The sequence below is a fragment of the Orbicella franksi genome, chromosome 2, assembly GCF_964199315.1.
Source record: "Orbicella franksi chromosome 2, jaOrbFran1.1, whole genome shotgun sequence".
Taxonomy (NCBI): Eukaryota; Metazoa; Cnidaria; class Anthozoa; order Scleractinia; family Merulinidae; genus Orbicella; species Orbicella franksi.
Genome location: NC_138146.1, coordinates 26,541,629 through 26,555,183, shown reverse-complemented (window position 1 = coordinate 26,555,183; position 13,555 = coordinate 26,541,629). Strand labels below are relative to the sequence as shown.

The 13,555-nt window shown below is 36.6% G+C and overlaps 1 protein-coding gene across 2 annotated transcripts; it reads left to right on the top strand.

Moving 5' to 3' along the window:
- Positions 1-4,446: 4,446 nt before the first annotated feature.
- LOC145478975 (uncharacterized) lies at positions 4,447-13,005 on the top strand. 2 transcript variants are annotated; one of them, XM_081457197.1, is made up of 10 exons: positions 4,447-5,406; positions 6,066-6,170; positions 6,701-7,081; positions 7,450-7,752; positions 8,335-8,414; positions 8,769-8,877; positions 9,644-9,741; positions 10,696-10,751; positions 11,278-11,431; positions 12,077-13,005. In XM_081457197.1, the coding sequence occupies exons 1-10, from the start codon at positions 5,013-5,015 to the stop codon at positions 12,206-12,208; spliced, it is 1,812 nt and encodes a 603-aa protein (XP_081313323.1). In that variant the 5' UTR covers positions 4,447-5,012; the 3' UTR covers positions 12,209-13,005. The 2 variants fall into 2 exon arrangements, with proteins under 2 accessions (XP_081313323.1, XP_081313324.1); XM_081457198.1 differs by lacking the exon at positions 4,447-5,406 and having other exon boundaries at positions 6,088-6,170; positions 6,679-7,081.
- Positions 13,006-13,555: the final 550 nt, after the last annotated feature.

The window sequence follows — 13,555 nt, the reverse complement described above, 5'->3', positions numbered from 1 at the left end:
GGTGAAAATTTGTTAGCTCAGTTTTCCTTCCACCTCCTTCTGTACCTTGTTAGAGATATCTAACTTGTGTTTTCCATAGAACGTTATGTCTGGTTTTCTAATAAATACCGTCGATTATGGTGAATATCTTCCCAATATTTCTTTCTAAAATGCATTCCTTCAGAATGCTGTTGTCAATACAGTTCGGTCTAGATTTAATACTTGGCTTCACACTAGAGCTTGTAAGATAATCCAAGTACACTTGGAACCTACTTTGAGTGTGACGGGGTAAATTGTACTTACTTGAACTTTACTTAGTGATCATGGAAACATTCGTAGTTCAAAGAAGCCGAAGTGCGCTGCCAAGCAAGGTCCACACCACACTTGAGAACACACTTGACCAATAGGAAATGGAACGGCCAACTGGAAGCGATGTGCAGCGTTGCTACAATTTTGATAATCGGACCGATAAACAACTTGCTTGGATTTCATTTTCAGAGACAGCCTAAACCATTGCTTTTTACGTCATCCGACACCAAATAATAATAATTATAATAATAATAAGATTCCAGCAAGAAAAACATTCTTTGTTCGATTTCGCAAACTAAATATAGTTTTTCAGTTTATATTGTTTTAACTTCATACGCTAATAAATCATTAATTTCTTTTTCAAAACAAGTTGGACGTACGGTGAGACAGTCCTTAATTTATTCCAACATGTAACCTAAACTATACCCAGGATTTTACGAAGAAAAGTCGTTGTATAAAATCAAAAAAGACTATTCTCTAGAAATGCAAAATACAAAATGCTCTTCTGTAAATTACAAACCAGCTGCTGTTTCAAGTTGCAACCAGGTCATTTCTTTAAACCCGAACAACTCTGTTGAACATTGCACACTGAAATGCATTTTCTCGGTTAGCTGAAGCGAGACTAAAGCCCCCATTCAAGAGAAATACAGAAGATGCCGTTTGTTCCTTAGTGTTGCTGCTATTGCTGTGTTGCTCTTTAGCAAGCCAACAGCATTTCTTCCCGATTTTACTACCGAACAATCGCAATTGTGATATATACGACTGATTTTACTGCGAAAATGCTTCAAGCAATATACTTTGTCACCAGGTGTGAAGCCAAGTTTTCTAAAATGCGTGTTGAGATTTTCAAGTGCACTTGAGTCAAGTGCTTACTTACTTACCAGCCAGAGTAAAGATAAATGTCACAGGAAAATTGAAAATAACCGAGAAGGTGGAAAAAAAGTTATGGTTCTTGGGAAAAGTCACAAAGATTAACAACTGTAGCTTCAAAGCGTTTTAAGTTAATAATAATAAGATGGACAGCTATAAACCTGTGTTTCACGTGCAGATTCAGGCAGAGCTGTCAAAACTTGACGTGTTTCCGCTCTAAACGTTAATTGGTGCAATTAAAAAACGCGACAGTTTGTCTGGGCAAACTTGAATGTTTTAAGCGTGGAACAACGCGGAAAAAAGTTGGCCGTTCACGGTAGCTCGAAAATGGTAGTAAGTCAGAATGATCGATTTTAAGTCATGTTTTTGTCTGTTTGCCCGCAAAGTAGTCTACATTTAGTAACTTAGTGCACCTGAATGGTTAGCCGGTAATACATGGCGTAGTGCGAAATGACTTCGAGAAACAGCGAAACGAAAATCGATCGCACCATTGAAATATTGCTACAAATGACCCAAAATGTAATAAAATAGATGGTGCGACTGGAAGAGACTAGAAATTACATTTGACCTTACTTATCAGCCTCGAAGAAAAAGATCAGTTTAAAAAAGTGATTCTATTTACCTTATATTGAAGTGCTTTTGTGCTCTGCTCCACCATCAACTCTTTGCCTTCATTAAGAAAAGTCATGTCATTTTATTGACCGCGCTCTTAAAACAAGGAATATATTCATCCAATGGTGGCTCATATTCAGTGTTTATTCCGGAAATGACGTTTCCGCTCACGATGGAAAGGAAATCGAAGCAACAAGCGTGGAAATTTGTTGGTTCGGTACAATGAACGTTTTCTAGTTTTTTACTACCCTCCATACCGTCTATTACAGAAACGTTGTCATTCACGGTGGAAAAGAAGTCGAAGCAACAAACGTGGAAATTTGTTGTTTCAATTTTCTTGCCATTTGCTGGTCATCTTCTTAGATGTGATTATGTTAAGTTTGCTGCATAGCCTTCTAAAGGAAGAAAACTAGTTCATTGTTTCTCAAAGGGCCATTTAGTAATATCAGCCAATCAAAATGCTTTGTTACTGGTCCAATATCTTCTAAGTCTGAGACCGGCTTAGGTTTCTCGGTACGTACATCTCTGCTGGTGTCAATCATAAAAATAAATACATCTATTCAGGCATAGGATTTTTAGACAGACACCTTATTCCATCGTGGCTAACTGAAAAAAAAACATAATTAGAGAAATTTTCTCCTTTCTTATTTAACAGTCAACACTTTAGTGGATGTCTCAATGAAATTAAAGATGTATAGCAGGGGAAGACGAATTCACCGACACCAGTGAAACAAGCCCGAGGCGGTGAAGCAGTCTAAAACGGAACCGCACTGAATACAATGTTGTCAATCAGCTTTGCATTTCAATTGAACGTATTTTTGCTTCATCCAATTCAGTAGCAGACAAATAAACAGAAATACTTAAAGAACTTCACTGAAGATCGTTAAGTATGAAGTTGTAACTTCACTGAAGTTCGTTGAGTATCAATACTCGTTAAGTGTGAATACTTAACGAACTTCACTGAAGTGCGTTAAGTATGAATACCCTGTGTAACCTTATAGCTCTTGGATAACAACCATAACGGTTAAATTTTATGATTCTTTTTACGACCACCAATATATAGGGCCTTTAATATTCACAGATTATTTTAGATCACACCCGTACTGAACCAAAAAGTACGGTAAAGTGCCAAATATTGATTTTCGTTTTTTTGTTCTTCCGTCCGTTTTGATGGACCAGAATTTCCGAAAAGTTTGGTTCTTTGAAACGCATGAAATGTTTTGAGCATAACCGATGGATTGAGGTTGTTACACTTTCTGAGTTATTCATGTTCCTGTGCCCGTATCACGGCAGGATGTAGATTAGGATCAGTTTTTGTTTCTCACCAAACGTCGGATCCAGCTCACTGTTCATATTAAACAATAAAAATTACGTTACAATTTTAAAATGCCACAGTCTGTAGAAAGATCGAACAGATGCCAAAAGGGCTCTGTTGTGCTCAATGAACAAAAACAAATTAAAGTTTCCAGAGAATAAATTATCGACAAGATCGGGACTAAGTACATGATTTAGTTTGTAAATAATTCAAAGCTATCTCATTGCAATGGAGTATTTGTGCAAGTTACAAACGCAAACCCTGGAAAAGAAACTTTGTAGCTGCAAAGATAACAAGTAATTGCTGATACATAAGGCTCTTGACTGTCTTGAAATCGGCGCAATCAGTTAAACAATATGTTTATCAGTAAACTCCAAACAAACTGTGACGAAATGTACAAAGGAAAGTCAAGCTGGACTGGTACGAGTTTCTTTGTTTTTGGATGACCCACTGTGTAACTTGCGTGCTAGCATGGCCGATTTTGCTCTATGTTACAAGGGCGTGCAAAGAGTATATTAGTTACTGAAAAGCGCTCAGGAGAATATTCAAATAAATTATTTGTGTTTGTATTTGTTACTGGCATTGGCGTTTCAGGGCAGTAGGTTCGTGTGTACTCGCCGTTGTTTAATAAACTGTGAAGATTCATACACGAAATTATTAGAAATTGTCGAAGTCAAAACAGGTTTTAACCGCTTGCCTCTCCTTGTCGTGGCTGTTGGTACAGCTTTATGTAACAAAGAAATGCCACATTCGTCACCGTCAAACAGAAGCAAGAACCAAGCTGTGAAAACGTGTTCGTTGCATTTTACATAGTAATCTGCCTAATGAAACGTAACAACCCAATTGATAATGGAAAACAACAAATGTGTGACTTTTTCCGAGCTTACATTATCACTATTTTCTTGAAAAGGAAAAAAAAATCCTACATTAATTGCCGCAGTACAGAGAACTTAACTTAACAACAGAGACAACAATTTTAAAGGGACATAAGCGTTGCTATCTGTTCAGCTAGTATATTAAAGCCAATATAACCAGGAAAACGCTTCTGTAGAATAATTATTCTGAATTGCTGAAGTGTAGACATGCAAATGGCTTAAGTCATACATCTACACAGTTTTGCCAATATATCATTAACGATTAACAAGTTCCATTGGACCAACTCACACATGTCATACTGAGGCGATAGAAAAGCTGACTCAACATCCAGCTGCAAAGTATCAGCTGTGATCGGTCAAACCGGAAATCAACGAATTATAGGTTTACGAAGAGCCTAGGCAAGCCGTGTATTTAACCGTGTCTACAAGGGCCTTTCAGGGAAACTGTATTTAAAAAAAACACGGGTTTCACTTTCCTTACCTGTTGTTAAAGAGTTAAAACGCATCCAAATGAATAACATCTCATGGGTTTTTATGGCCTATACAGTATCACGATGCTCTGTAGATGAATGTAGATCAAGTCCCTCAAAAACCGGAAGTCAACATAATCTGCCACGCAAGGGCCCATGGGAAGTAGATGTAGTACCCAGTTCTTTTCTTCTCCATGAAAATGGCGGATTCAAAGAAGGATGCTTATTTTCTCGGGACATTTGTAATCTTTATTTCCTGACAAGCTCCGAGCTGTTTGTGCTTGATGATGTTCAGGTGATAAGCTCTTAACAAGGATTTTGGCGAGTACAAAGCATTCTATGTTGTTTACTTTCCACCGGTGGTCACATGCCCCGTCATATGTGGGTAAATATAGATCGAGGGGAATACCCTCATTATAATGAGCCATCTTTGCCTTGCTTCGCCTACCGTTCAACAATATTGCGAGCACTATCAATGATCGCTGTCTTTCCGGCTCGTATTGTGATTTTGATTCCATGAGACGCAAGCAATTATGCTGAAGACGTTCGCTTAGGGGTGCACAACGATCAGCAGGCGAAGTCATGGAAAGCAACAGCTACAGAACGTTTCTTCTTCAAATATCAGATCATATCACTGAGGGAAAATTGAGACAGCTGAAATACCTCTGTTCGGATGACATCCCAGAGGGAGATTTAGAAATGATCCGTTCTCCCTTGGACCTCTTTAGACAACTAGAAAGGCGTGAGATGATAGGAATCGACAACTTATCATTTTTACAACAACTGTTATCGGACGTAACGTGCGTTCAGTTGGCGAAAAAAGTTGGCGACTTCATCTCAAGAAGAGAGGTTGAATTGCTATGCTTGAAGATACAACGAGGTGAACTGCGAAAAATCGAAGGAGTGCCGATGGCTGGAGATAGACAGAATCACGTTCTTAACCATAGTCTTAAAGAGGCAGCTGTAGTTATAACAAGTTAGTATGAAATTTCAGAGCTGGTAAAGTACCCTTCTCATATGCTTTATAACACACCTTGATCGCCCACATATACCCTAGCCTGTTCCAGGCTCTCGGTAGTTGGGGAGAAAAGAGGACAAGCGAGAGCAGAAACGCTCTCCTTTTTTTCGTTCGTCTCCAACTACCGAGAGCCTAGAACAGGCTACATATACTCCTGTATAATGCTATTGGATAAATAACCTCAGTACATACAGATACATACATTGTCATACATTACATTATTTTTGGTAATGAATGATAGTCACTATAAAAGAAACGAAAATGAAAATTGAATCAAGTGTGAATTCAATTGTGCCCCAACATGTACATTCTAGACTGCCTAAGTTTTAATCTCCAAATATGCTCCTCTCCATTGCCACATGTTAGATACAGAAAGATATAAACCAAATACATTCATGGAACGATTTTGGCCAGAAGGATAACTGTTGTCTTAAAGGTTATTTTTTGTTCTAAATATTTGACAAATTTTATCCTTTACACCTCATTTACATCAATATATATAATTGAAACGACTGCAAAAATCAAATTTGTACACGTCTTACTAGTCATGATAAAAAAGCATCATTTTCAAATCCGGCAGTCTTAGAACAAGTCTTGACACTCTTGATACCTCACAGGTTGCAATGTTACAGATGGAAAACATGATGAAAAGGTTACTGAGGTGCACCCTGGGAGATGTTCTTGTTTTATACATCAATCTCCTAATCAGAGAAAACAAGGAGGTAAACATTTAAGCCTTGCTCAACTAGCTAGATTATTTAATTGTACTACAGTACATGTACTCATATCCTGGACCTGAACACACTGGCAGGGGTGGATCCAGGATTTTTCAAGTAAAGGTGGATGGCACCTTCACGTTGTAGAATGTGGGGCAATGGCCCCAAAAATGTTTTAATAATTCAAAACTGTTACACCACAATTACCAGTAATGCCACAAAGTAGAAATAACATTGAGGTACCTGTCCCAAGTTTTTACCTTCATTTGTACTATAATATTCACAATTTTCTTTTTGTTTCTTTAAAAGGGGAGTGGCTAGCTACCCAATCTACACCCTCCCCCCTCAAATCTGTCCCTTACTGGTCACTGATTAGACCTGTTAACTACACCTGTCCACTTGTGAGAAATGTCTAATTAGCTTGTTTCCTCCCCTAAATATTCACTATATCTTCTACATGTAACTACTTGCATTTAACCCAGGATAACCAGCTATGTGTTGTCTCAAATTCTAGCTCATTTGTCAAATAATTGCAGAAATTTACCTTCGAATTGCCCTTGAGCTGGCCACTAAAGGTGCTTGGGTTGCAGGAACTGCCTTTATACTGAAGAGGTACATCAACGAACCAGAAACTCTTGTTCGCTTGTTCACATCTGTTGTCCTGCCATCAGGGATTCTTGTAAAGTACCTCTGCAAAGGATCAGTTATTTGTGTTCTAGAAACAAATGATATGCAGGGTCTAAAAGAGCTGTGGCAGAAATATGAGAGTGGTAAGCTTCAAGAGGCTTTGGAGGAAATCTTGATCACAGAGGAGCTCAGAGAGTTATCAGCAGGCCAGGAAATAATATTAACTGCGGAACTGGATGAGAATATGTACCGTGACGTTTGTTTGGAGCTGATGATGACAAAAAGGAAAGGTACCAAGTGTTTCCATTCCATTTCATGATACATGACGAGACTCTGTTGGTCAGAATTAGTGGGTAATGGCAGAACTGTTATAATAAAATAAGGGATATTGTGCTGATGAACCCACCAAAAATTGCATTCTACCTCGACAGCTTACATGATCAATGAACGGTATTAAATCATACAAGTTAATTTCCAGCTGGCCTACAAGAGTTAAGTGATCTAATCTGCAGGTCATGGGTTTGAACTGTGGGGACAAAGATTTTCTCTTTGCCTCGTCTAGTCTGCTGTTTTCTCTCTGAAGTTTTCTTTCTTTCTGTCATTTTCTTTCTTCTCCAAGTTGTACCTTGCTTTTACCAGTTGTTATGCTTTATTATAGTTGACCAACTTTTGGAAGGTGTTAAGCAGCGACCTCGCAGTTTATCAGATCCTGTAATCAAGCAATTAGAAGAACCTGAAAACACCTTCCAACAGCAAAGCCTTCACATTGTTGCTGATACAGAGAGAAGGAAACGTCTTGAAGCTGAAAAAAAATTGAAAAAACTTATAGCTGGTCAATCTTTGGAACTTCGCTTTCCTGAACTACAATTATATGCAGACAAAAGTTACCAGGACAAAACAGCTCATGATGGTGCTGATGAAAGCGATGATAATTCATCCACAACCAGTACTTTGGATGAAGGTGATGTTTTTTTAATGTGATAATTTTAGAGTAACATTTATCTAACCAGTTGCTCTTTACATCACTGGTATGTTCCTTGGCCTCATATTTATTCTATAATATAAACAAAATGAAAATAACATATAATTAACTGTTTAACAATTAAAATAATAACTATAATGATGATAATAATATTAATAATTATTAATATTCTGTTTGTTAATAATAATAATAATGATAATAATAATAATTATAATCATCATCATCATCATCATAAACAAATCAACATATAATATGTATATATCAGAATCACAAAAGGGTACTTACTATTGCTATAATTTAATCTCATATCCCCCAGATAGCAATGTAAATTGTAATACTCAGAGGGTTTCAATAATCCATAGAATAACGAAACAGTTCTGAGCTTTTGTTTGCCATCTGTTATATGAATGTTTTCACTTTGATAAGTGTTATTGATGCACTTATTTTGAGATGGCACTTAAAAATGTGCATTTCCTATATAAATTATATTAAATTGTGGAACACTCAGAGAATTTCTTTTAAAATTATACAGTGTAACTGCTTTTCCTTTATACCATGTAGAGGAAGTGCTTGATTGGGAAGATAAACATGATTTGGCAAAAGAGTTCTGGATATCAATCAAGGGCAGTCTGAAAGAAAAGGTAAACAGTTTTTGTTTGATTGTCTTGTACATGTGCATGGCCACTTTTTTTTATATAAACATTTCTGGTAATTGCCAAGAAAATCAAGGCAGAGTTGATATCATTATACATGTATATTATTATTATTTTAATGCTCTCTTTTTTTGTGCATGTTGTTTTCAAATATAATTTTCAAATTCATAGAATATTTACTGTTAGGACCTATTATATCTGATATACATGTACCACAGTTGCATAACTTAAGTATGTTAAAAAAGTCACGTGAACAGTTCATTTCTCAAGCTGTTACAAATATGAATATTATTGAGAGATACAGAAGCTGGCTTTAATTAGGTGCTATATTTACTTACACAGAAATGGTCAGATTTTTTGGATGCAGTCAGGAAAGCATCTCCCTATGAACTTGAACGTGGAGGGACTGCACTGATTAAATTCCTGGCATATGTCCTGCATGTGAACTATGGTAAGAGTTAAATATATTGGTAACTATTTTCACTTTATTTAAAGATGATTTCTTGCATGGAAACCATGCAAGGTTTAATACTATCCACTCTCAAGATTGATGAACCAGTGATGAATCTCATAAGAGGCAACAGAATTGTCCTCTAGCTTACTTAGTTTGTAGTATAAACAATAGGATCCATTTGGCTTGAAAATATGCTAGGATATTTTCAAAGAAGCAAACCCTTAATGTGCCTTTAAGTTTTAAAAAGGTAAGGTGACTCTGAGCCCTATGTACAGAATATTTTACACTTTGCCGAAAGTTGCATCTTATCATACTTATTAAAATTTGATAAATATATATAAAAAAATACACTGAGCTGTTTTTGAATTATAGGCCCCTAAAGCTTTCAGCATACTAGTACTGTTGGTATGGCAACCTATTGTGTCCCAAAAATGATAACAACATGTTCACCAATGATTGGGCAGTTTTTTGATACCATGATTTAATTGTAGCATCAAGTGATAAAGAGTGGTTATAATGACCCATCAAAATCTAACTGCTGGAAACTGTTTTGAGCCACCTTAAGCATTTACACCAATCGTGAGTGAGCAAAAATATTTGATGGATTATAACTACTAATAATTTAGTGAAAGTACAGTATTGTGAGAGGTAAATACTTTGAAGACATAAGTGAAGCAAGAGAAAATTTGGATGTTTTTGTTATAATGTGATTTAAGCTTTGTTATAACCAAAACTGCAGAGGATGTCTTTCAATCTTCTTTAGCAAAAGGGAAATTAGAAATTGTCAACCTTCAAAACTACATCAGGCTGACTGGGTGGTTTGGACCATTCACGAAAGGGCCACAAGGCTGCCTACAGAAGGTGAGTTGTTAAATTGTGCAATAAAAATTGTGTCCTCTATACTTTTTTTTTCTCATAAGGCTTTTTATCACTTCCATAAATAAATATTGTTAAATGAAAATTTATAGTCAATGATTTTACGATTTAGTTTGCAACTTTTTCACTGCAAAGCATTACAGGTCTAGATGGCGGTCTAGATGGGAAAATCTAGACTGCTTTCAATATCGATTTCAGCCAATCAAATTTGTCAATTTGGTAGTTCCCAGTCCGTGTGAGACAGAGCCATTTAATAATGTGTTACCCTCCTTAAAAAAAGTCTTACTTTACTTTTGAGTCTCACTGGGTGTGTATCACATCATTGATAATGACATTCCTCCGTACAGTGCAGGGAACAATGCCGATTGTTTTATGTGGGAACCATCTCTGTGCTTGGAAAAATACACATGTATGCATGTCCAATTTAAGTCCAGTGTGACATTTACAGAATGGAGACTGGAGACCACAGACTTCAGACCATACACTGCACACATGTAATATCATATATTTCCCATTTCCATCATCGATAGCTAACAGTAAACAGGCTAACCCACGCCCTATTCAGGCTAATAATTATGAATGATATTCAGGCTAACTGGAGAGCTATTTAGGCCTTTAAAATGTAGTTTGCAGTCTGCAAATGTCGCATACTGCAAGTAGTAGCGGTTGACTGTAGCTCTCTTTTTACTTTGAATCTTGAGATTTTCTCTTGACGTTGAGGGAATCGTAGATACAAGCTGCTTCCCTCAGGACCAGTGATAAAGTTTGCATCTAATCAATAAGCTTATAATATCTACCATATTCTGCTGTCAAGGCCTCCATCAAATTTTCCAGATATATACTTCTTGTACATCTTCAATCTTCAGGTGAAAGAGTTGTATCCGCATTTATTTTTTGTTATAATTAACCGTTGGCCTGGATGATCTTATTGACTTTTAGATGACTCATCTAATGGAAAACTCAGCTTCTGTTGATTCCGATGGAAAAGTAGTAAGGTATCAATATTTCTTTTGATATGCTACATTGCATATCTTCTAGTGACGAGCCTGCATGGTATATTGTACCCCTATAATGGTGATTTTTAAAAGGACCAGGACCCCAACTGATGAAAAAAAGTTGGGAGGATGCTTCTCGTTTCGCGTAGGGGTGTAAATCAAACATTTTGGCCGCACTTTATGGGTGTTCAGGACAAAAGTGCTCTATTTTTAGCTATCAAAGTATCTTTTATTAGTATTTACTTGGAAAAATAGTAAAAAATGCTGTAATTTCCATTTTAAGTGGTATCTTTTAGGAGTCAAATAAAGCTCGAGCCAAGTTCAGATTGGTCTACTTTAAGAGTCTAGTTCAAATTTCCCAACAAGCATCCCTGTCCTCAGTTTCGTATGGGAGTTCCCCCTGGGCATAAGTAAGTAGTTTATAATCTATAATTTCATAGGGTTAGGGTTAGAGTTTAGCAAGGTTGGTAAGCGATGTTGAAAACATGTACATAGTTAGCTGAATTAAGTTTTGTTCTTGTTACAGCTGGTTTGCTGGATACATGAAAGAACAGCAGGCCAAAGAGTGGTTGCGAAATGAGAAGGGTGGTGCGTTCTTGATCAGATTCAATACTCCAACTGGCTTTCTGTTGTCAAAGAAGTCTAGCGACATGGACAGTGTAGTTGAATTCGCCATTGAGGCAAGTGTTAGCGTGTGTTTTATCCATTATGAAAGTGAACGTATGAAAGAGTTAAGCCTGAAAAAAATCCAGGGTACTGGATAGCGGTGTAGTGCTCTACAAACCGAGTTATCAACTTCATTAAGCCAACTGTGAGCTGGTCGGACTTTGTGAGTTGGAGCTCGCAATTTAGCTGAGCTTCAGCAAACAGAATAGTCTTTAGGCTTTATGAGGATTGATGAACATGTCATATTTGCATTCAATGACATATTGACAGCGGCCGTTGGAACCCAAACTTGATAAGGCGTTGGTCAATTCAGGTCGAGTAAGTGTGAAATTATAGCAGACCCCGTCGGACTTGCAGCTCTTGTATCAAGGAGCACAACACACAAAACGTCAAATAGGCGTTACCAAGTCGTTTATGCAGACCACGTTATTTGAGGCAGGGACAAAACTCGGACCCGATGAAATGTTATCGCTGATTAGCAACTAACGAGGCGTAAACAATAGTTTGCATTCTTATTTAAATGAGCTCCGGTCTGAGTCTTGTACCTCCCCTGTTAACACAACTTCTACGAGTGTGCACGCATAGTGTAAAAACATCTTGTCGCCTGTCTTAAGCTTCCTGCTTGACTGAATGATACCTGCCTTGTTTCTTCTTGTTAGATCCACAAAGACACAGGACATGTGAGCTTTGGTGATCGTGTTTTCCAAGATCTTCCCTCCTTAGTAAAGGAGTTGCAGAAGTCATGGATGACTGATCTTCGCCCATTCTACTCGGTTCCAAAAGCTTGGTGAAGCCGTTGCTTGACTAATTCTCTTCAGTTCTACTGACGTCATCCACAATACATTTTTTTTTTGGATAACTTTTTCAAGTTTAAGAAGTCTGATGATACCTAATATATTGTATCGGCTAATATGTTGGATCGCGTTTTCGATCCTTAGCGTATTGTTTCAAGCTTGGTTCATAAGTATAGATAGTATAAAAGTAGTATAGTATAAAAGTGTAGGATAGTAAATTATAGTATAAAAGTAGATTTTATTGCGTTTATCCGGCTCTTCTTTTTCTTTTTTTGGGTACTGCATCCTTTCATTGGATTGGAGGCGTATTTTTCCGATGATATATGTAAAGAACGAAACAAAAGGACTTCTTATTACAGTTTGTTATTACAGTTTCTCAGTTCAGTCGCCTTTGGCCGCCTGTTTTCAGTCAGGGCGTAAATAAAGCTGACAAAAAATACAAGTAGTGAAAGGGAAAGGACTGCAATAAATGAACAAATTCTTCAAACATAGAATTTTCCTTTAAAAAAGAAAAACGAAACTTAGTGCTGACTGTTAAATGTTCAACAGAATAGTATTTGTGATGCAAACGTCAATCTCAACAAACTCCTAACCTTTTAACAAAGAAATGTGTTGTTAAAAGGAAAATGTTTTAATTGAATAGAAAAGTTATATTCTTGTAAAACAATTCTAATCAATGTAGTTTTTATAGACTCATTTAGGCTACTTAACCTTTTCCGAGGTATTTTTAACCTTGCGCCATTTTGTTTCTTATTGATACAAGAAATCTTGCAATAAACAGTGAAGGTATAGTATAGTGTTGTTATCAGTTGTTTTCTTCCCATGAAGTCAACATTCTTTTATCTGGTGGAGATAGTCTAGTCAAGTTAATACTAAACTATCTACCAGCAGCTAAATGTCTAATAACTATTTCACGGTTTGAGTAAAATCACTACTTTGTGGTTTGTTTTTAGCTTTACTTTGAGGTAAAAGATTAGGCAATTATTGGCATTTAACGGGCAACAAAGATGTCATCGATTGACGGCAAAATGTTGCGCAATTTTATTCTTAAAATGAAATTTAAATTGTAAACGTTTAAAACGAATATGTAAAAGAAAAATTGTTTAAGACTTTTTACTTGAAACAGTGTTCAACATCATGTAGCATGTAAAAACTGGTTAGGATAAAATTTTAAAAGAAATAAATTAATTGTTTTACAAGACTGGCTGATTTAATTCTTCTTCTCGATCGCTGATTCGCAGTCAGTCCATCTCCAATGCACACTTTGTGGAAATAATTATTATTTATTTTTATTTATTTTTTATTCCTCCAATTCCTAGCTAATACAGAGATGTGTAAATATAA

Excerpts from the sequence above, each read along its gene's own strand:
- LOC145478975 (XM_081457197.1), top strand. The coding sequence starts at position 5,013 with ATGGAAAGCAACAGCTACAGAACGTTTCTTCTTCAAATATCAGATCAT. Across the intron at positions 5,407-6,065 it reads GGCAGCTGTAGTTATAACAA|GTTGCAATGTTACAGATGGA; the intron begins GTTAGTATGAAA and ends GATACCTCACAG. Across the intron at positions 8,878-9,643 it reads TGTCCTGCATGTGAACTATG|CAAAAGGGAAATTAGAAATT; the intron begins GTAAGAGTTAAA and ends AATCTTCTTTAG.